The sequence below is a fragment of the Blastomyces dermatitidis genome, assembly GCF_000003525.1.
Source record: "Blastomyces dermatitidis ER-3 genomic scaffold supercont1.12, whole genome shotgun sequence".
Classification (NCBI taxonomy): Eukaryota; Fungi; Ascomycota; class Eurotiomycetes; order Onygenales; family Ajellomycetaceae; genus Blastomyces; species Blastomyces dermatitidis.
Genome location: NW_025544785.1, coordinates 751,836 through 772,056, shown reverse-complemented (window position 1 = coordinate 772,056; position 20,221 = coordinate 751,836). Strand labels below are relative to the sequence as shown.

Genomic DNA, 20,221 nt, shown 5'->3' with positions numbered 1-20,221 from the left:
ATTGCACACGAACCTACTAGACATTCGATCTATTTGATGTTTTTTTTTTTTTTTTTTTTTAATTTTCCTTCGCGTCTCCTTCCAGGTTGTTCACAGCCCGGATTGCCGCTTCATAGTCATTATCACTAGAGTCTCGAATCAGCTCATTGTGAGGACTTCAGGCGTGATTCGGACGATTTTTCTCAGTGACATACGCCCCAGCTCCTAGCCAACGAATCTATTTGCATATTCATGCGTTCACTCTGCCCGTTTGGCTGTGGGTGGTAGGCGGTCTTCATCCAATATAATTGCATTGAAACGCAGGTCTCGATCCGAGATGACAGCAACTGCCATTGACAGACGACGCGGGTATAGAAGGCGTCCGCTTATTGAGCGATAGTCCAAGTTCTGGTCACTTCACCAGTTTCCGATTTTAACTGCCGGCATCAAAATGTTGCTCAAAATGTTGCTCGTTATTTTTCGTCATCTTTTGATCTCTTTGCTGGGAGAATTGCGGCTTGTTGGAAGGGTAGAAGTGTTCGCAATTTCGTGCAGCATGACATCCGGTTTTGAGGGATCGAAAAATTCGCCAACTGTTTTAGACATTTATTCACCTAAGGTGGACATCAATAGTGACTCTCGTAGGCGATAATATATCGTTGGCCATGATGATATTGCATCCGAGGGAAGTTGTAGCCCATATATGCGCCGGAGTCGGAAGGTACAACTATTCTGCAACCCCCCTCGCGCCACCCCAGAGAGCATAGGGATCCAGGATGAGAATGGATCATGTCGGCAAAAATAATTGGCAGTTCCTCGCCAGTTTTTTTTTACCGCCAAATAGCGTAAAGTGTTTGGTGAAATAGGCATCTGGCGAAACAATGAGAGTTCACCTTGCATCAGATTGTTATATCAAAGATGGCATTTTCTCAATTTTCACTCCCAAAGCCTTAGAACAACTCATATCCTGGAGCGAATCCATGAAATACCAACTCTCATGTTTTTGAACACCATCAGCCTCGTGGTGGATGATATACTCAATCCTAGCCGGATTGGGTAGGTCTTCGCTCCAAGCCAGAATATTTGAGATTGGCAGCGAGGGTTTTAATTGTACTATCTCAGAGGGCTTTGGCTTAGTTGTGCAAAACGGGCAAGCAAATCCTCAAGAAATAGGGGAAGTTAGTAAAATATAAAATAATACATGGCAGCAACTTCTGAGTTGATTTTTAACTTCGGTGGTCCAGCAACTGGAGATTAGATTCTTGCAATGACACGTTTCTCAGCGCCCATAGTAAGGATAAATAAATGAGCCTGCGATAGTTAACCTGCTGCCAAACTAGACGATGACCGTGGCCCGAGTGGAAGGCGAGTGATCTTAATATTTTCTCCTTGTTCAAAATTCAGACAGCCAACACTGATGACACTCGACTCGATGATATCCCATTTCTGTTTTCCATACTTCATATTCTGGATGCACCATCGCATCACTTGATGGCTGTTTCGCACAAGCGCGAGAAATCAATCTGAAGGAATCGCGCCTGACGTAGGAGTTGATATTGATGTAGCCATCTGCCAGCTGCGCAAGTATAAGGGTCAAGGAGCATAGTGCGTGTTAGTATATCAGATCTGATTCCCATGGGGGGTAAGATATACGTATATATATACATGCTTCATATCATGCTAGTCCTAGTATTGCCAAACGAAAAACGGCTGGTGGACAAGTTTGCATAAAGTTAAGATGAATAATGTGTTTTTGATAGAGCCTAGTTCTATGCTTATATCTTGATGTTGGGAAGGCGTTGCGGCTGGGTGGTCACATCTGGAACACTCCACCAACCCATCAAATCATTATTTTGGGTTGTAGAAGTACATCACCGTATCAACCACTGGATCGTGATTCAGCTGCCACCAATCAACTTGACGAAGCACCTTTCCCCGACAAGAAATAGTAGTTTGGCTAGGTAATTTCGCAGTATATTCATCCCTAGGCAACAGTGGGATATAGGGGCTCGGCACAGTTTGTTCGCTTTCGGGCGTTGCGTCTGCTTCGACGACATTTAACGACAAGCGTAGGCTCCACTCGAGTTGACGGACTGGGATAATGTCGCATACGGTGGCGCCACCTGCAACTCGATCGAGGCGATCAAGAAGAGGAGATTGGGTCTCGGAGCAGTATTCCATAAAACGAGCACAATAATCCAAAATGTAGGAGGCCTTGGGGTCTACCATTACGTAGAGTCTGCGTAAGTGTACTAGGTCTTCTAGATCGGGGAGGTCCCGTGTCTAGATTAATTAGACAAGGTTCTTGTTAGAATGGAAAAGCTGTAGCCTGGGAGAAGCGTGGGGGATAAATTTTTTTCAAACCATACAAATAACCCGGGGGGCTGGACATAAGCCAGTTCCTCAAGAAGCGGACAGAGAACTCTGAGTTTACGAATGGGTAGATGGGATGGCGAAATGGGCGTTGTCATGGCGAGCATTCGAAGAGAACGAAAATCGCGCCCTAGATGGGCAATGAACTGGTCGATGCTTAGGTATGTCAATCGAGCAGCTATCTCGTCCCAGGAATTCCAGGAACTTTCACGGTTAGCAAGCGATTTACCCTCAAGTGCGAGCGATTCGAGTGATCGATAATCCTTCCACACGAACGACGTCCCCTGATCAACCCTGCGGGTGTGGTATCTGGAGATGCGAAGATGTTTCAGACACGCAACGTCGACTGCTTTCAAGAATGTTTCCTCAATAGAATCTGAAAATCCATAATCGTAATACACATGGCCAAGTAGATCAAGCGACTGTAAGCAAAGCTTATTGGATGTGTGCACAAACGGCTCAAACAGCACCGAAGTCGGGTCACCTTCACCGTCATATACGCATTTTGGCGCACAGTGTGGATAGCCACAATGGTAAGTCAAGTAACCCCACAACATTGCCCAATTGCCGAAGCGGAGCGTCAACGACTTCAGAGTCTGACGGTGGGTGTAAATAGCGTTTCTCAAGCCTAGAATTTCGGCTTCCGTACTGGCCTTGATGGAAAGTGACCGGAGAGGGCATTGAGACAAAAGCTCGATTTTCAGTATATCAAGAGGATAAGCACGGTTTGTAACACGTGGATCGCCATCGTAAGTAAAGGCAGTTATTCCTTTGGTTGCAAATGCTTCCATTAGGTCGTCCGGGGGAACAGGATTTGAGGCCCAGCTTGTTCAATCAGCGCATTGAATCATTATAACGATTTCATTTTGCGGAGGAGGGCATACATAACCTCGTCCAGAGAATGCATTTCGCGAACGCAACCCAACAAAAGCTCCATCGCCAGCGACTCGCCCCGTTCGAAGGAATCAGACTCGTTTGGAAATAAGATGGACAATTTCTTGATAGCCGGACAGAGAGTCTTCCTGTCTCTATACAGGCCACGAAGTTGCGTGAGCCAGACCGGCGAGTATTCTGGTTTCGATCGTGGTCGCAATGTGTTATCCAACTCAATGATAGTGTGCTGGTAAAGCAGGGGGGTGGTTTTTCGGCGTAGAGAGCGGGATACGCAGCACAACGCAGCACGGTCCCGGTAACGCAGAATCTGCTAGATGTTAATATGACATTGCGAACAGGAGCAACGCAAACCAGGCATCATACATGGGAGCCTATAAGCCAGATAATTTCAATAGGAAGGTTCTCCATGGTCGAGCAAGTTGGCTGGCGCGGATGGAACTACTAGTTATGGCCCGTCAAATGGGCTTCAAGAGGGTGGTTTGGGTCCTGACAGCGACGTTAGAGTAACTCGGCTTCTGCGTTTTCAATAGAGGTAGAAGGTTCCTGTATTTATGACGGAGAACTGTGACTGACTCATTATTGGCGGGGCCTGTACGGATGTAATTACAGATTGCTTGAGCGAACTAAATAGGTGGCTGTCAACAAGTCCGAACTATATCGGGTCAGACCCATTTATACAGACATACGGAAGAGCTGCACGAGTTGCGCATACGGCCATACAAACATAGCTCGATCGCTTAATGACATCAAGCTTACCTGAGGCAGCGATGTACTGTACTGTACATGGGATGCTAGAGCTGATTATCTCTCCGGGTCCTGGTAAAACGCGTAACTAGAAGAAGCTCGAGATGTATATGGAGAAGATGTTTTGCATACTGGCTTGGCTGTAAGGGCGGCAAGAATTTCATAAATAATAGGAGCATCACGTCCCTCCCGAGACTGGATTAATACTGAGTAAAACTCCTGACTCTTCTGCCTTATTTATTCTATCTGTCTCATCTTGTGAATAAGGAAACGTCTGTTGAACTTTTCCTTGTTTTCACTCTCAATCCCTTATCTGCACTTCTCTTTCCCAGTAAAAAATGTTAGACATCACCAGAGTCACTATCATCGGAGTAAATTCCCCCTTTGTTTCATCTATGATCCCCTTCATGTATTCATACCCCCACCTATCTACATAGCGCTGAACCATAATCCCAATCCCCAACAACCTCCTTGCCGCACGGGCGGGTGGGTTTGAGCCTACTCTATCGTTTCCCCCAATCTGATAACTTGACACCTACAGGCTGCTGGCCACCTAGGCCAACACATCTTAACTACCCTAACCTCCGAGCGCAAACTCATCACCCAAATCCTCCCCCGCACCAACTCAACATCCACCTTCCCCGAGGGCATCCCAGTCATCAGGGCCAATTTCAGCTCGGTCGAACTCTCTCAAGCACGCTCTACGGGGCCAAGATGCGATCATTAGCGTCGTGGGGATTGGTGGTGTATCCGACCAGATCAATGTCATCGACGCAGCTGTTGCTGTTGGTGTGCGCCGATTCATGCCAGCGAGTTTGGCAATCATCCCGAGTCCGACCATAAGCGGTTGCCGGAGATGACAGCGACGCAGACGCAGAAGATAGCTGTCATGAAACACCTAGCTAAGAAGGTCGTAGAAACAGAAGGCAGATTCTCGTGGACGGCGATTGCGGTGGGAAATTTTTTTTTGATTGGGTACGTTTTTTTGGTCTATTTTGTCTAGGTATTCTTCTCTTGTTCATATATATACCCCCAGCTGTGAGGAGAGAGAAATGGGTTAAACGCCGAGGTGATATCTTAATTGACCTTGATGATAGTCTATTAAACGATTCCCGGCCTTCGGTTTCGACCTACCCAACAAGGCGGCCCGAATCTACGACTGAGGCAACGAACCCATCACAGGTGTGCTCATCGATTCAGTCTGCCAGGCCGTAGTCGGCACCTTTTTCAACCCGACCGAAACGGCAAACAAATTCCTGCGCATCAGGTCCCTGCAGACGACGCAGAACCAAATTCTAGCGGCCTTCGAGCAGATTTCGGACTCCAAATGGGCCGTCGAGAGAATCTCAACCAATGAACTCTATCGAGCTGGAAAGGAGAAGCTGGAAAAAGGGGAAGAAGGGTGGATTTTGGATATTCTTTGTACGCAGATTTTTGCCAATGGAGGGGATCGTTCGATTGTTGCGACGAGGGAAGATTCGGTTAATGCATTGGTTCGAGTTCGGGAGGTGGAGTTGGCGGATGTGATTAGGGATATTCGTCGCAGAGAGTCGAGATATGTAGAATAAGTTGCATGAAAGCCGGAATATCATATAATATCAAGGTTGATTTCAACCCCTTACGCGCACGTAAACAAGTAATCCTCGATGGTCTAGTGGTGATGATTTCCGCTTGTCATTAATAAACAATGTCGAGCGCGGGAGACCAGGGTTCGATTCCCTGTCGGGGAGACATCCAAATATATTTTTACAATAATTAATATTTCTCTTCTCGCCAGTTTCTGTCTTTGATCTTCCGCTGCGCTTTTTCTATTTCTTTTGTGATTTTGAATGCAGTCGGAAATTCTCCACACATGCTCATATGCTCGTTAGTGCTTAGCACGTAGATTTACCGCCTCGTTTGAAACTGGCTCCGCATAAGTCACGCCCACTTGTATTCAAGTAGATGTAATATTTGCCCGATAATCAAACGTAGGTAGTTCCCGTTCTTTAATTATCGGTATAACTCGAAGTCGAACTCGATGATGATGTCTCCACGCCCCGTTCCTCGTCTTCAGTATGCCCGTTCTCATCGTCACCATCACTCGTGTTGTCCGGCAATCTAATAAACCAAACCGCCACGAAAATCATGCCACACAAGAGTGCGATTCCGAAATATGGCAGTCCAACCCACCCATTGCCCATCTTCAATCCTAGCGAAAACAAACCAGCCAGCAACGGTGAGGTGAGCCAACAAAGACGCCCAAAGTTGAAACCACTGACACCACAGAATATAACCGCGCAATATGCTGAGGTTCAACGTAGGTAGCTACCAGGCTCAAATTTAGGGAATTAAACCCGGAACCGAGCGTGAAAATGACCAATCCTGTTATCATAGTGGCGATTGTAGGGGCAAGGCCCAAGAAGAGGGCCCCTATCGTGTACATGGTGATGCTATATCTGGACAAGATGAGATCCTTGGTAGTAGTGGAATAACGCCGGTTAAGGGTGAGGTAGCGGGAGACAGTGGGCAAGAAGACGAGGAGCAGGAATATATTCACGCCCGCGAAGATGGTGAGGGAGAAATTTGCTGTGGATAAAGGGATGCTATAACGGGTCGAGACGTAGAGTAGCATGATTGACAGGTGCTTACTGCCGACGTTGGAGACCACATGTAGCACATATTGTGCCTACAAAGAGAGGCTTCCAGGGGCCGCCCTTTAACATCATCCAGGATGATACGAGGGGTGCCACAAATTGAGTGAGCACGACCGCCAAAGCAATCTGGAAAAATGCACTTGATCTAAAGATAAAAAGACAAGACTGAGAACTAGGGCGAATTGATAGAAACCCATGCGTGATGAATAGCGGGATCATACCTAGATCTAGTCTCAACAATATCCGTAATCATTGTCATCAGCATAGTAATAGCGATGCCAGTCCCACCCCCTAGGAGGAGAGCTGCTGATCCCAGCCATACTGAGCGGAGAGGCATGACTTGGGCGAACCAGCATACCATAATTACCCAAAGTTGGCCTAATAAAAGGCCAGCCACCGCAAGAGCAAGAGTAAATTTCCTTCCATATCTAACATTGTCCGCGAGACGGCCGTACGGGACAGAGAGTAAAATGCCCATGAAAGTCCAAAAGTGAACCCAAGCGGATAACAAATCAGCTACAAACAGACGAACGTAATATTCGGGTCAGGGGGTTTGAGGTGCCTTTGCAGACAGCTCTCATGTCCAAAAAGACAATGAAAACGAAAAATCAAGGAATAGTAATATCACCACGTACTGGGAAGCGCTTCGAAGCTGATTTGTAATCCTTGCACGAAGGCCAGTTCGCTCTGCACAGGTGAGATTTTGCACTTCTCCTCTGGAATCTCTTCCAACAATCGATATCGACCTGGGTCACGTTTTTCATAATAGGTGCGATGGGCTATAGCTTCGCAGATGCGAGCTAGAGGAGCGATGGAGAGGTAAGCTCCAGAATCAATGAAGAATACTATAAATACACATAGAAAGACGAAAACGACGGGTTTGCTCCTGAAAACTCGAGGGCGGGCTGGTGGCGGACGTGAATCCGTCCCCAGGAGTGTGTCTGTCTCATTGAATGTATGATCGGAGTCGGCCGCCATTATTAGGGTAATTTTTGGCAGCACAGAATTATTTGAGATCCCTAGGTAGGGAGATAGGGAACTCTTGGGAGTGATTCGGGGCGAAGAGAGTTGGCGCTGTTGCTGCTGTTAGGGTTGAGTGCACTCAGGAACTTGTCAGCCCTAGGCAGAACAATTAACAAGGCCTCGAAGTAACCGCCCTGACATCATGTATCATGCAACTAAGAAACATTAGATGCCATATTATTGCCATTGAAGGTAGTAGTTAGTTTTAAAAAACAGGATTTGAGGTATATTTTGTGGTGTTCTGGCCATGCTGTTATATTCTTTTCGGCACTTGAAGTTGATCGATACATGCTGAGGTAGACTGACTACGCTCGTATCGTCAGGCCAGGTTCGGTAATATGCTATGCATAAGTAATCAATGTATGTAGATAGTGATGACAATTTGGAGCTGATTGAGTATTGATATCTCGGGGTATTCTATTTAAATCCACTGCTTCCACTCAGACTTATCAGCATCCTGAATAGCAGCAGCCCTGTCACCTGGTAAAGATTGAAGTATCATCCAAATCGTATGGAGGAAAACTATTTTTTCTGATATCTTGTATTTTTCAAGAAAAGTAACATAACGGATACTGTGTTTGATTTCCATCCCGCTGTTGTTTGAAACTTTGAGGGTCGCTAGTTATGGAGCGGCAGAGGTAGGATAAGGTGTGTCCGCTGTTGACGGCCTCTTGCTATTCCAACGTAGTGGTGATTGAGGGACACTTATGCTCCGGGAAAAGAAAACGGGTAGATTGCACAGTATCATAGCCAGAGAGAAGGACCTAAGGCAGTAAGTATATCTGTTCTTAGCAAAGGATAGGGATCGAGATGATATTAATATTTGAGAAATGAGGTCGACGGTTTCCCTCGCTAGTTATTTAACTAGTTACTATTTCAATAAATATTTAAAAGAGCCTCAGCCAAGCCATCCATCCACCAACCACCGACTGCCAACTGCTAGTTAAATAACATATCTGCCAACGTCCGCCCACCGCCAAAGCCTTTCCGCACCACCCAACGCCTGTGTCAGCTCTCTCCAGCTTTTCGCATCCTACGTTCTCTCAGACTGACGACCCCTCGACTCCTATCTACCGCTTTTGCTCCTGTTTTCTCTCGCCGCCTCGACGCCCATATAGCTCTCCATGCCGCATCGCTCCTATTGGCTCGTTTATATAAGCTAGCTAGCCCATCCAGCCCTCGCACATTTTGTCATCCGCCTGCATACACATGCGCGACTGCTGCTACTTTCGTTAGAAGAAGGCATTTCCAGACCAGCTACTCCAGGACACCTTTTATGGTCGGATAGCGGGATATCGTTCATATCGGGAATACACTCGGGTTGTGCGCGAGCTATCCTCCAGTTCTGACGTAAATATTCACGAATACGGAAACCAGCCGTGCAAAGTCAATATAAAACCGCCCACCCTCTCTTGAAAAACATAAACAACATCCATCATGTCTGGCGAAGCGTGGCTCTACTTGTTGGCGGTACTGTTAAATGCCGTCAACCTCTTTCTACAAGTTTTCTTCACGATTATGTATAGCGACTTGGAATGGTGAGTGGGCGCATTTTCCTCATTCGGGGAATTCCCGCAAGAAAACTTACATGAGACTCGCTGGGTGTCCCTCCCTCTTGTATACGGGTGCTTTAAGCGGCGTTTATGCGAATGTGAATAAAGGCACTTTTTTAGCTAACCATGCGGCCCATGCTATAGTGATTACATCAACCCCATTGACCTTTGCAACCGACTCAACGCCTATATCGTCCCAGAAGCCGCCGTTCATGCAGTCCTAACGATCCTCTTCGTTGTTAATGGATACTGGCTGGCCATAATTCTCAACCTCCCCCTTCTGGCATTCAATGCGAAGAAGTATGTGTTATTTGTTTTGAAACTTCCTGGATAAATATGCTTGCGGTTTATAAACAGCGGCGCACTAACTCGTCATGAACAATGCAGGATATTCGATAACCAGCATCTTTTGGATGCTACGGAGATTTTCCGAAAGCTTAATGTGCACAAGAAGGTATCCATGTGCTTCCCTTTCTGCTCCATTTTCCATGATCGGGTAACTAATTTGTCCCGTCCACAGGAATCATTTATCAAACTCGGATTTCACCTTATCATGTTCTTCTTCTACCTCTACAGTATGATCGTCGCCCTAATCAGAGACGATCCACATTGACTACGTGAGAAAACGGCAAACGCGATGCGGGATGGTCGTCCGGCTGGTTTGTAATCCCACAGCTACCAGAAGCTGAACCCCGAGGTCAACGAGTAATTCGAGCCGACCAACTTCGAAATCCAGAATAGAAGGGTGGACATTTGTTCGTAGAATAATAGTCCATCCCACGCCATCCTTAAAACCCCAATATTTGAGTTTCCATGTGCTTTTTTTTCTTCTCTTTTTTCTTCTCTTTTGCGAGCCGCGTTTGTTGATAGAGTTGACTGTGTTCGGAAATGGTTTCATTTTGTTTTATGTCTTTCCTTACATTGGGAGGGTTTATTTTCCCTATATGATACGCCTTAGGAGATGAGAAACGATTCTGTAATAGTGCTTATGTTTTGCTACTTGTCATTTCCAACGTTTATTTCCTGTTTGTCTTTCTCCTTAACGTTGGGTTGACGGGTATGAAAAGAGTGATGTATGAGATAGGCGGGCACGAAGGGTGCGAAATTCGAGGTATATTTGAGAGCGGGTGCTGGGAGTCTACATATGTTTTCTTATCCCTAATATCCTGCCAATCCTTGTGTATACATACTTAAACTTATAATGAAGAGCGTAAGATACACGCTCATTTCCCTTGCATTTTCTGATATAAGGCACCTGCGAGGGCGTTGTTGTTCTGTTGCTTAAATAACTAGCATTCTGCACTATTAAAACGTACTAGGTGACAGATATTACAATATAAGTAAATTATTTTCCGTCATTCCCACTGTCATTCCCACTGTCATTCTACCCCCCCCCCCCCCCCCGGCTTGTTAACTGAGTTTGATATTGACTGCATAGTTGGTCTACTTCGGTAGCCGTAAAATTTGGTTGTCTTCACGGCAAGCAACGAACCAGCTTCCTCATTCCCACGCGGGTTATATCAACTTGTTGCGCACAGAAATAGAACCCATAACTATGACTTCCCTACTGGGTGCTAATTATGAATCTGCCAGCGACGACGATGCGCAAAATGCGCCCGTCAAGGCAACGCCAGCTCCAGCGCCAGCTTCTAGCGTCATCGCGGCGCCTGATGTCTCCATAGAGGTTTGGTCCCTTGCGCCCTCTGATGCGTGCACATAAGCTCATACATTATACAGGATTCTTCACGCTTGCAGCTGATGCTTGCCAAACCGACCGATACTACCTTGACCTACAACGCCACCTATGATGACCTAACACGACCAACCTTGGGACCAGAAAACCCCTTTCGTTCCGTGCATGGGGGTAACGCGCTGAAGAGGAAAAATGTGCTGACGGGACATGCAGAGGAGACTTTGATGAGCGAGGCGACGTTTAACTCTCAACATCGAACGTTCCAGGCCTTTGGATACACTCAGGACCCAACCGTCCCTGGGGGGTTTGTCGGAGATTTGGAGGCCGCTGCGCGTCAGGGGGGTAAAGATGTGGTACAAATGCGTCCCTCCAAGGAGGTTAGCGCTGCGCTGAGGAGGAAGAGGCAGAAAAAAGGAGATTCTAGTATCGTTGAAGGAGAAGGCGCATATGTCGGACCTTGGGCGAGATATGAGGATGACGATCACATGTACGAGGAAGAGTTGGACCTAGCTGGTCGGGAACTGGCCAGCGATGAGGAATATATTGAGGAAGCGATCGTACCGTCGAATATACCGGCTATGGATAAAAAGGCTACAGCGTACAAGGAAGATACGTCTCATACCGAAACGACAGAATTTCATGGTTCGGAACAGTTCGACTACCAAGGAAGGACGTACATGCATGTTCCACAGGATCTGGGCATCGACCTCAAGAAGGACGTGGGCAGCATTAAAAATTACGTACCCAAAAAACTGGTTCATACCTGGAAATCACATACAAAACCCATCACCTCCTTACGCTTCTTCCCAAACTCAGGCCACCTCCTCCTCTCTTCCTCTGCCGACTCGAAAATCAAAATATGGGATGCCTACCACTCCCGAGAACTATTACGGACATATTCCGGCCACTCCAACGCAGTCACCGACACGACCTTCCACCCAACTGGCACCACTTTTCTCTCCGGCTCATACGATCGACAAATCAAGCTCTGGGACACAGAATACGGCAAGTGCATATCACGTTTTTCAACGGGCAAAACGCCGCACGTCATTCGCTTCAACCCAGACCCAGAACACAGCCATGAATTCCTCGCCGGTATGTCCGATAAAAAGATCATCCAATTCGACACACGCACCGGCGCCATCACGCAGGAATACGACCACCATCTCGCCGCCGTCAACACCCTTACCTTCGTCGACAACAACCGCCGTTTCATCTCCACCTCAGACGACAAGTCGCTGCGTGCGTGGGAATATAACATTCCCGTCCCCATCAAGTTTATCGCAGAACCGTACCTATACGCCCTCGTGCGCGCCGCGCCCCATCCCAACGGCAAATACGTCGCCTTCCAGTCAGGCGACAATCAGATCGTCGTGTACGCATCGACGGATAAGTTCCGGCAGAATCGCAAAAAGAGTTTCCGTGGACATAATAATGCTGGGTACGCGATTGATGTTGCTATCAGTCCTGACGGGCAGTTCGTCACATCCGGTGATAGTGGTGGGTATGTGTGTTTCTGGGATTGGAAGACGGGGAAGATGTGGCATAAGATTCAGGCGGGAGGGAAGGAAGGGGCTGCAATTACATGTGTAGAATGGCATCCGCAGGAGACTAGTAAGGTTGCTACGGCTGGATTGGAGGGCGTTATTAAGTATTGGGATTAAGATTGGGTTAGATAATGCTCTTTTTTCTTTTCTTTTCTTTTTTCTTTTTTTTTTTTTTCGACTTATTTTCATTTTTTAAGTTAAGCCTGTGATGGTTATGGGGTGTGGGGGAGTTCTAAATTTTCTTCGGTCTTACATACCATATAATCTGTATAACTATTGTATTATGTCATGCTAGCGCCAATTATTCGGAAATAAGGATGCGAAAAAGAAGACATTCTAATATCATTCTGTGATGATCAATTTTCATGCTGGCAGGACAGCTATAACTATATCTATATGAAGGATTTATACATTTAGCGCACATCACAATTCCTGTTTTCGCTAGATAGATGAAGGGGAGCATAAGGGTACTAGACGTATGTAATGCATATGTAAAAAGCAACACAATGCTCTCAAAAATGTCAGGATCAAATCACAAAAAGGGCAATGTAAATGAAAACACAACAGAGCAGCTTTAATGCACTTTGTCCTTCGTCCATGCCTTGACAATTATACTCCTTCAGATGGGGATTACGGAGAAAGGGAAAAGAAAGTTGAGAAATCCATCTCCATCTAAATCATCCATTTCACTCCGCTCGCTCGTTCGCTCATGCATGCCACAAATCCCATATCCGTTTTTTATTTCATTTCCATGAAAAGCTAGCATCTCCTCGTACCGTTCGCTTCTCGCATTATAAGAAAATTTCCTTTAAACCATACAACGCGGGCTAAAAGCTCGTCATATCAATCCAACTCGCCACAAATCCCAGCCGCCGCCCCCTCTCCCCCTGCATCCTCATCGCAAACTCGTCAAAGTTCAACTTTGCACCAGATCCGCCACGTGCCTTCGCTTCCCGCTCCACCTGATTAAGCCTGCTCCAGCGGGCGAGCGTCTTCGGCGATGGTGGAAGTGGCGGTGAAGGTGGATTGGGTTTTTTGTTAGCGTCGTTCAGGGAGGATGAGGAGGATGGTGATGGTGGGGGAGAGAGAGAAAGGGAGGAATGTGAACGATCATCATCGTCACCATCAGGGACGAGTTGTTGTCGGCGGGGCGATGACGAGGCGGATTGATGGAAACGGAGACGGAGGGGTAAGGATTGGTTACGGGATCGTATAGAGCGTGGGCGCAAAGGGCGTTGTTGCTGTTGTTGTGGTGGCTGTTGTTGCGCAGATACGGAGGCGGGGGCGGAGGAGCTGGAGGTGGAAGCAGATTCGTAGACAGGTGATTGCTCGAATACGGAATGTCCATGTGGAAGGGCTGTGGAGCTGGAAACTTCAGTTATATGGAGGCTGCGGCCCGAGGCTGCTCTGTCTGGTCGGTTTTGAGGAAGGGTTGGATCGGGAGGTGGGGATGTGCTCTCTGCTACTTCGTATTCTTCTTCCTCTATGTACTCGGTGTAGTTTAATCCTTCGGGGGCCGGAGGGAAAGGCTCCAGAATATCCGGGTCATTAGGGCGGTTTTGAGGGAGAGTAGGATCGGCGAGCATTTCCGCCTGGCCGGCGATATCATCTTCACCTGGATGAGAGTGGTCAAGGATATCTCCGCCGCCCAGGGAGGGATAATCTGTGCCATCCAGTAGTTGCTCCCGATGTTCCTTCCTCGAGCGTTCTGTTGATTTTACTTCGTCTTCCGCTTCTGCTTGGTCAGGTCCTCCAGTTTGCTTGTCGATATCAGCACCCTGTCGAAGATAATGGTTTTTAGGAAGGGATGCCGTAAAGTTATTGATCTCCTTCGCCCATCGTTTTCTCTCAGCCTTCGTCCGACGTGCTTCCATAAGTAGATTTTCCTTCGGTTTGAATATGAGGTCTAGAAGCTCATTTAGACCTTGCTGAGTAACTTGATATAGTACTTCTTTTCCAACATCCTTTTCCGCTTCAGGGACCTCGAATCCGCCCCAGCGTTCAGCTACTGGGATGCTGCGAGATGACGTGGACTGGTTTGACCTAGTCTCGTAGTCGTCCGTGATGTCATCCTGGAAGCGAACCTTAGACGATGATCTCGACCGTGGAGTGGGTGAGTGCGACTCCTCTTGGAGTCGATGAGGTATATCTTCGACGTCGTTGAAATCATCCGCTTCATGGTATCCAGCAGGAGCAGTTGCGCCCTCCTCCTCGTCGGTATAGAACGCCCGCCTTGCCCATCTTTCGTCAATTCCCTCTCTCCTTATTCGTTGCATCCTCTCTCGATCTGCTTCATCAAGTCTCTGCATTGCACAAGTAGCGATCCTAGCCCTATCAACCGGATCGGTGATTTCCTCCAAGGGTACATAGGTGCCTAAAGCACTAACTACGTCCTCTGACCGGACCAGGTCACTAGGCCATTCGCTGTAGCTGCCCGGGTACGAATCCGAATCATGCGATCCGTTATCTTCTTCATCGCCATACTCTTCTTCGTTGGTATCTCCGTGGGGGTGTCGATTGCGTCTACGAGGCCGCGAAAATGGAGGGTCAGGGAGTCGCAGCCTAGATGTGAAGAGGGGGCGTGTCCGACCATACGTTTCCCTAACTGCAGCGTCTGCAATAACTGCATTCCTATCGCCTGTGTCATCACCATCATCTCGTAAAATGCCCTCATTATCGATAATTTCCATATCACCTCGCAGATTTGTTCGTTTTCCTTCACCAATCCTGGAAGGTTCTCCAGGTGGGATATTGCCCGGGAACGCAGAAGATATAGGTTGGCTCCCGAGTATGATATCTCTTGTTCCACCCTCCAAGAAGTCATCTTCCATGCCGGCTACCATGTCCCTTGTCAATTCTCTACTGAGCGTATAGTATGCCCGGAATATTCGAAGGAAATCTTTTCTTTCCACGTAGCCATCTCTATCGATATCATACCCTTCGAATATTCTCCTAAGCCTCTCGTGCACACTCTTATTACTGAAACTTGCCAGTCCTTTCAAAAACTCTTCAAACCCGATCAGATTATCTCCGTTAGTATCGTAGAACGAAAACATCCGGTCGTATATGAGACTCGGTGGGGGAGGCCGAATTGACGTATTTGGCACAAAGCATCGATCAAACGTCTTGCGATCGATCGCCATATTAAGTTTGTTTGGATCATTGATCCACTCAACGTTTGCCAGGCAGCGAAACTGGTCCCAGAGCGCATCCAACTCTGTATTTTCAAAATTCGTCTCTTTCATAAGTCTTTTTGCGAGATTTCGTGGTAGACTGCGTGGCAGCATAGACGGCTTCCCTGGATACCAAACCGGCTGGGGTTGTCGCGGATTACCTAGGAAAGGCGCAGGAATACGGACTTTATAAAATAGATGGGTTTTGATATGAACCTGCATTGCCTCGCATGTTTCGCAGAGGTCGTAGTCGATACAGTTGGCACATCGATATCTTATTCCCTGAATTGGCATTGCCCCACAGCTATTGCACGTTACTCCGCGATGAATATAGCCATCCCGCCGCGCCTGATCCTCAGCGATATGGTAGAGTAAGTTGAGCAAATTCTGTCCCTCACGGGTGGGTGTACCATCGTCATTACCATCTCGCCACGAAAAGAGGCTCTGGTCATCCACTGTTGTTTCCGCCTGCTCATGAGCTTGTGCAGTTTGGGACGGCTCTGAAGGGTTGAGGAGGCTAGTTCCAGGGCCTGTCAGTCGTATCGACTCGCCGTTCTGTCTCCGACGCCGTAGCTCCTCGCCAAACTGATCGGACTCATTAAATCTCGTGAGCGCAGCCGTGACGTTCGTCTCAGAAAGACCACGGCTTAGCAACTCAGTTGACAGATATTGCCACTCGCCCGTTTCAAAGAGAATCGTATGCGAAGACTGGAATTCAACAGCGAGGAAGTTATCAAGTAGGGCATCTTCAATGACGGACCGTATATACCGTGCGTGTCCCCGAAGAGTTTCAAGTTCTTCCTGAATCTGATCGACAGACGGTAGCTGCGACGGGATGAGACGACACTCAACAGCACGGCCACCGTCTACCTGCATCCTAAAAGTCCCATAAGCTTGTCCTGTTCTTTCCAGCAGGTCCAGTGCTTCTATAGGCCCTGAGAAGTCATGGGGGGCGCGCGATTCGCCACTGGGAAGGGAGATACCACCGCGCCGCCGCGTGCTTCTCCTCCGGACGGCATTGCGGCGGTGTAAAGGCGGAGGAGATGGAGAAGCGACATATCGGCTGTGAGCATAGAAAATGGCGTATGCAGCCGCTATACCTGTCAAGAGATATAGCGCTGGACGAAACCGTGCGAGAGATGTTGGGTGGGAAGATGCGTCAGACGACATCTTGGGGTAAGGGAGGTATTTCGGAATGCGGGTTGTCAGTAGTTAAACGAGCATCACCGCGGTCTGTCCATGGACATCAATCCAGAAATGCATTAGCCAGGGCGCTGAACTAGCTAAAAGACATGCTGCATGCACGTCACGATTTTATAGCCAGGGCCAAGTTTGGAAGGTTATAGATAGATCTGGAGTTATCTTGTTATATAGGTGATTTTATCACTGAAAATCAGCTCCGAGGCTTCAAGACAAATAAGCGCGCGGTAATTTTAGTTTGACTTTTTTTTCTCCCTCAGCTGTGGCGAGGACTTCAATTGTTTTGCGCCTTTGGCTCTACGATAATATTTCTGAGCATCTGCGGCATGCAAAAGGTGTATTCATACCACTCTTGCAATCACTCCATGGCTATTCACAGGCGCTACTGCAATAATGGACACTTAGTTCATTCTACAAAGGGTAAGGAGACATACAAATTGTGCCAAGATATCAACTTACTTTAACAAATATCTGCCCAATGCCCTTCTGATTGAACCCACTTTAGGAAATATAAATCACAGAATTGGCGGACTGTTATACAGAGACATGAACTAAATAACAGGAGGGTATAGGGATATAAACAAGAGTTTTCTCTCTCAATCTCTAGTAATGATGTATACGTCACATCTTGAAAGTAGACTTCTCCTATGCATCACGAGTCGTTAAACAAGCCCTGTCCCCTAGCTTTAGATCTTTTGAAACCCGAAACTTGTAGGGTAGACAAAACGAAAAGGAAATATTTCCTGTTTCTATGAGAAGACAAACGGGAACGGGGGAATCAAGTTAAATTCCTTCAAACAATAACATAGCGTCCAAAATGAGGCAAGACCGCGGGATAAAATAGCGCTGGACATTCATCTAGGAACTCGAAACAAACTGGTTTGGTATGATAAATTTTGGAGGGATATTCTCCCATGTCCGCTCACCACTGCCTTACGTCAACGGCTAAGAGCCTTTTCCCGGATGAAAAGGGCACTGAGCGTCGTAAAAAAGACAACAATGATCGAAAGGCCGAATGCATGGTTCGTGGCCATTCCATAGCAATTTCGCACGATTTCTCTGGTCTGCGGATCCAGAGTATTGATATAGTCCAAACTTTGGCGTACGCCGTTAACAATCTTATCGACATCCTTATTGTTGTCGAGAGCAGACCGCAGACCCGTTCGCAGAGACTGTTGGACCACTGTAGATGCAAATGAAAGCCCAATTACGGAGCCTAGTGATCGGAAAAGATAAGAGCATGCGGTTGCTACTGCTTGATCCTGTGGAGATGCGCACGCGACTGGATATATGTTAGAATATAAACGTGGCGGGAGTATTTCATTGAACTGGACGGAATTATGAAGGACGAAAACACTTACTCAATGCAATCAGCGTAGTGGTGATTCCAATTCCACTTCCAAATGCAGCTATAGTTATGCCAATAAGAATTCCGACAATGTTTCGAACCAAACCACCAGACCAGAGGAATATTGCGGCAACTCCGACAGTTAGAAGGACATAGGATACGAAGGTGATCCAGAAATATTTACCGGTCCTTTTCATTACGATGCCGCCAAACAATGAACCGGAGACACCAGCTATGATGGAGGGAAGAAGCCTGATACCTGCTCCAGTGGCAGAGACACCGTCTGTAGCCTGGAAATATAGTGGGAAGTAGAAAAGAACACCCATATATCCGGCAAAACTGAAAAAGTTGCATCCGTAGCAGGCAGATAAGCTCCGATCAAAAATAATATGGCTCGGTGCGAAAGGTTCAGACGCTACCCAAACTTCAACGCAGAGGAAAACGGCAAAGAGAACGATTGCCAGTGATAACGACACGATGGTTATTGGTATAGACCATGAGACATTACTGCCCCTATCTGCTCCAAGGAGGAAGGAGAACACTGCGCCAACCAGTACTAATGCTCCGAGAAAATCTATCCGGCGGAGCTTTTGCCGCCAATGAGATTTATCTTGCACAGGGAGGTGTAATGTGAATGAAACAGTTATAAAAGCCAACAGACATAATGGTCCCTGCAGGAGAAACGACCTATAGTAAAAATAATTAGTTCTTGTTTTCTTCCTTTAGGCACAGATAGCAGCAGACACTAACCAGCGCCAGCCAATGTAATCAGCCAAAATGCCGCCTGTTTCATTGAAAGTCAGCATCATTACACCCATTAAATTTACCAAACAGGGGTCGAAGGAAAAAAAGATATACCTAGAGGTGCTCCAACCGCACTCCCACTAGCCCATATGATATTGATGATACCTTGCCAGACTCCTCGATCACGAAGGGGAACAAGGTCGCTCATAATAATGCTCACAACAGTTGACATTCCCCCGCCACCAAGACCTTGGAACACCTAGCTAGATCCGTTAATTTTTGTCATTGCAATACTTAATACAGTAGTAAAACGACATACCCTCGCAGCAATCAACTCTCCAATGTTCCTCGCAAGTCCACAACCCACGCACCCAATCCCGAAAACAGAATACGCAAATAGAAGACATGCTTTACGGCCGAATATGTCACTAAGACGGCCATAGAGCGGCTGGAAGGAGGTCAGGGTCAGGAAATATGAGGTTGCAATCCAGCTCGTCAGATTCAACGCCTGCAGGTCACTTCCAATCTTTCCATAGCTGGACACAATGATCGTTTGATCCGCTGCGCCAAGGAACACCTACATATGGGTAATCGCAAACTGATGTGTTAGCCATGAACTTCAAAAAAAAAAAATGGCGCAGTAGGGGGAACTTGAGAGTCGCGTTATAAATTTACCCCAATGGAAATCGCTGGCACGATATATTTCAGTTGGTTCTGTGCGTCAGGGAGGCCTCTGAACTGGGCTTCGCGAGCAGCATCGGTCCCATTCTGATCTACTGTTTCCTCATCTTGTGCTTCGGTAATGGACTTTCTGGTTGGCGTTTTGGAGGCTTCCCTATCGCCGAGCAAAGGGGACGTTTCTGATGGCCCAGAGCATCCGCTACTGGAAGCCAAAGTGTGATTCCTCATATTATCATAATCCGGTTAGATGCATTCGGATTTTGAATAGCTATAACTTACGGATTGAATTTCTTCACACCGGAGGATCTCAGCTCTGACTCGACTCGGTGGATGTGTTCCCTCCCCTCTTGGAAGTCAAAACGCGATACGGGCGAGGAGAATCACGTGAATCAGGGATTATTACAACGAATATTTATAGGGACCTGTGAAAACGACGCCGAAAATGACAGCCTTTGGCGCCAGAAACGGCCGCCTTTCCACCCGTAACTTTGCACAGCGAGCCGCCGCTTGACCCCCCACTGCCTGCTACGGCCCCCCTATTCTGCACCCAACCAGCGCACTGTTCTGTCTTGTTGACGCTTGACTTCAAGTGTATACAGAAAACTTGACCTCGCTAAGTGCGCCACTTGACCT

The 20,221-nt window shown here is 47.3% G+C and overlaps 7 protein-coding genes and 1 non-coding gene across 8 annotated transcripts; 4 read left to right on the top strand and 4 right to left on the bottom strand.

The window, feature by feature from the left end:
* Positions 1-60: 60 nt before the first annotated feature.
* BDCG_08768 (uncharacterized protein) lies at positions 61-4,118 on the bottom strand. Its single transcript, XM_045424554.1, has 5 exons — positions 4,003-4,118; positions 3,610-3,898; positions 3,237-3,553; positions 2,349-3,177; positions 61-2,262 (listed from the first exon to the last, which is right to left on the bottom strand). Exons 2-5 carry the CDS (start codon positions 3,652-3,654, stop codon positions 1,828-1,830), a joined length of 1,626 nt encoding a protein of 541 aa, XP_045273240.1. The 5' UTR covers positions 3,655-3,898; positions 4,003-4,118; the 3' UTR covers positions 61-1,827.
* Positions 4,119-4,846: 728 nt separating this feature from the next.
* BDCG_08767 (uncharacterized protein) lies at positions 4,847-5,558 on the top strand (the record flags this gene model as incomplete). The annotated part of the gene is made up of 3 exons (XM_045424553.1): positions 4,847-4,965; positions 5,088-5,172; positions 5,199-5,558. The coding sequence occupies 3 exons, from the start codon at positions 4,847-4,849 to the stop codon at positions 5,556-5,558; spliced, it is 564 nt and encodes a 187-aa protein (XP_045273239.1).
* Positions 5,559-5,630: 72 nt separating this feature from the next.
* Positions 5,631-5,720, top strand: BDCG_17852. Its single transcript has one exon. It is a non-coding gene; the product is annotated as a tRNA-Asp (tRNA).
* Positions 5,721-5,978: 258 nt separating this feature from the next.
* Positions 5,979-7,604, bottom strand: BDCG_08766 (uncharacterized protein; the record flags this gene model as incomplete). The annotated part of the gene is made up of 4 exons (XM_045424552.1): positions 5,979-6,090; positions 6,252-6,620; positions 6,848-7,142; positions 7,262-7,604. 4 exons carry the CDS (start codon positions 7,602-7,604, stop codon positions 5,979-5,981), a joined length of 1,119 nt encoding a protein of 372 aa, XP_045273238.1.
* Positions 7,605-8,213: 609 nt separating this feature from the next.
* Positions 8,214-10,566, top strand: BDCG_08765 (ER-derived vesicles protein ERV14). Its single transcript, XM_045424551.1, has 5 exons — positions 8,214-8,421; positions 8,485-9,187; positions 9,347-9,502; positions 9,590-9,656; positions 9,723-10,566. Exons 2-5 carry the CDS (start codon positions 9,087-9,089, stop codon positions 9,813-9,815), a joined length of 417 nt encoding a protein of 138 aa, XP_045273237.1. The 5' UTR covers positions 8,214-8,421; positions 8,485-9,086; the 3' UTR covers positions 9,816-10,566.
* Positions 10,567-10,610: 44 nt separating this feature from the next.
* Positions 10,611-13,036, top strand: BDCG_08764 (mRNA splicing factor). Its single transcript, XM_045424550.1, has 2 exons — positions 10,611-10,886; positions 10,940-13,036. The coding sequence occupies exons 1-2, from the start codon at positions 10,758-10,760 to the stop codon at positions 12,557-12,559; spliced, it is 1,749 nt and encodes a 582-aa protein (XP_045273236.1). The 5' UTR covers positions 10,611-10,757; the 3' UTR covers positions 12,560-13,036.
* A 233-nt stretch (positions 13,037-13,269) lies between these two features.
* BDCG_08763 (EF hand domain-containing protein) lies at positions 13,270-16,785 on the bottom strand (the record flags this gene model as incomplete). Its single annotated transcript, XM_045424549.1, has 1 exon — positions 13,270-16,785. The coding sequence occupies one exon, from the start codon at positions 16,783-16,785 to the stop codon at positions 13,270-13,272; it is 3,516 nt and encodes a 1,171-aa protein (XP_045273235.1).
* Positions 16,786-17,753: 968 nt separating this feature from the next.
* BDCG_08762 (MFS multidrug transporter) lies at positions 17,754-19,816 on the bottom strand (the record flags this gene model as incomplete). The annotated part of the gene is made up of 6 exons (XM_045424548.1): positions 17,754-18,097; positions 18,177-18,850; positions 18,914-18,947; positions 19,022-19,166; positions 19,227-19,484; positions 19,583-19,816. 6 exons carry the CDS (start codon positions 19,814-19,816, stop codon positions 17,754-17,756), a joined length of 1,689 nt encoding a protein of 562 aa, XP_045273234.1.
* Between the last annotated feature and the right edge of the window lie 405 nt (positions 19,817-20,221).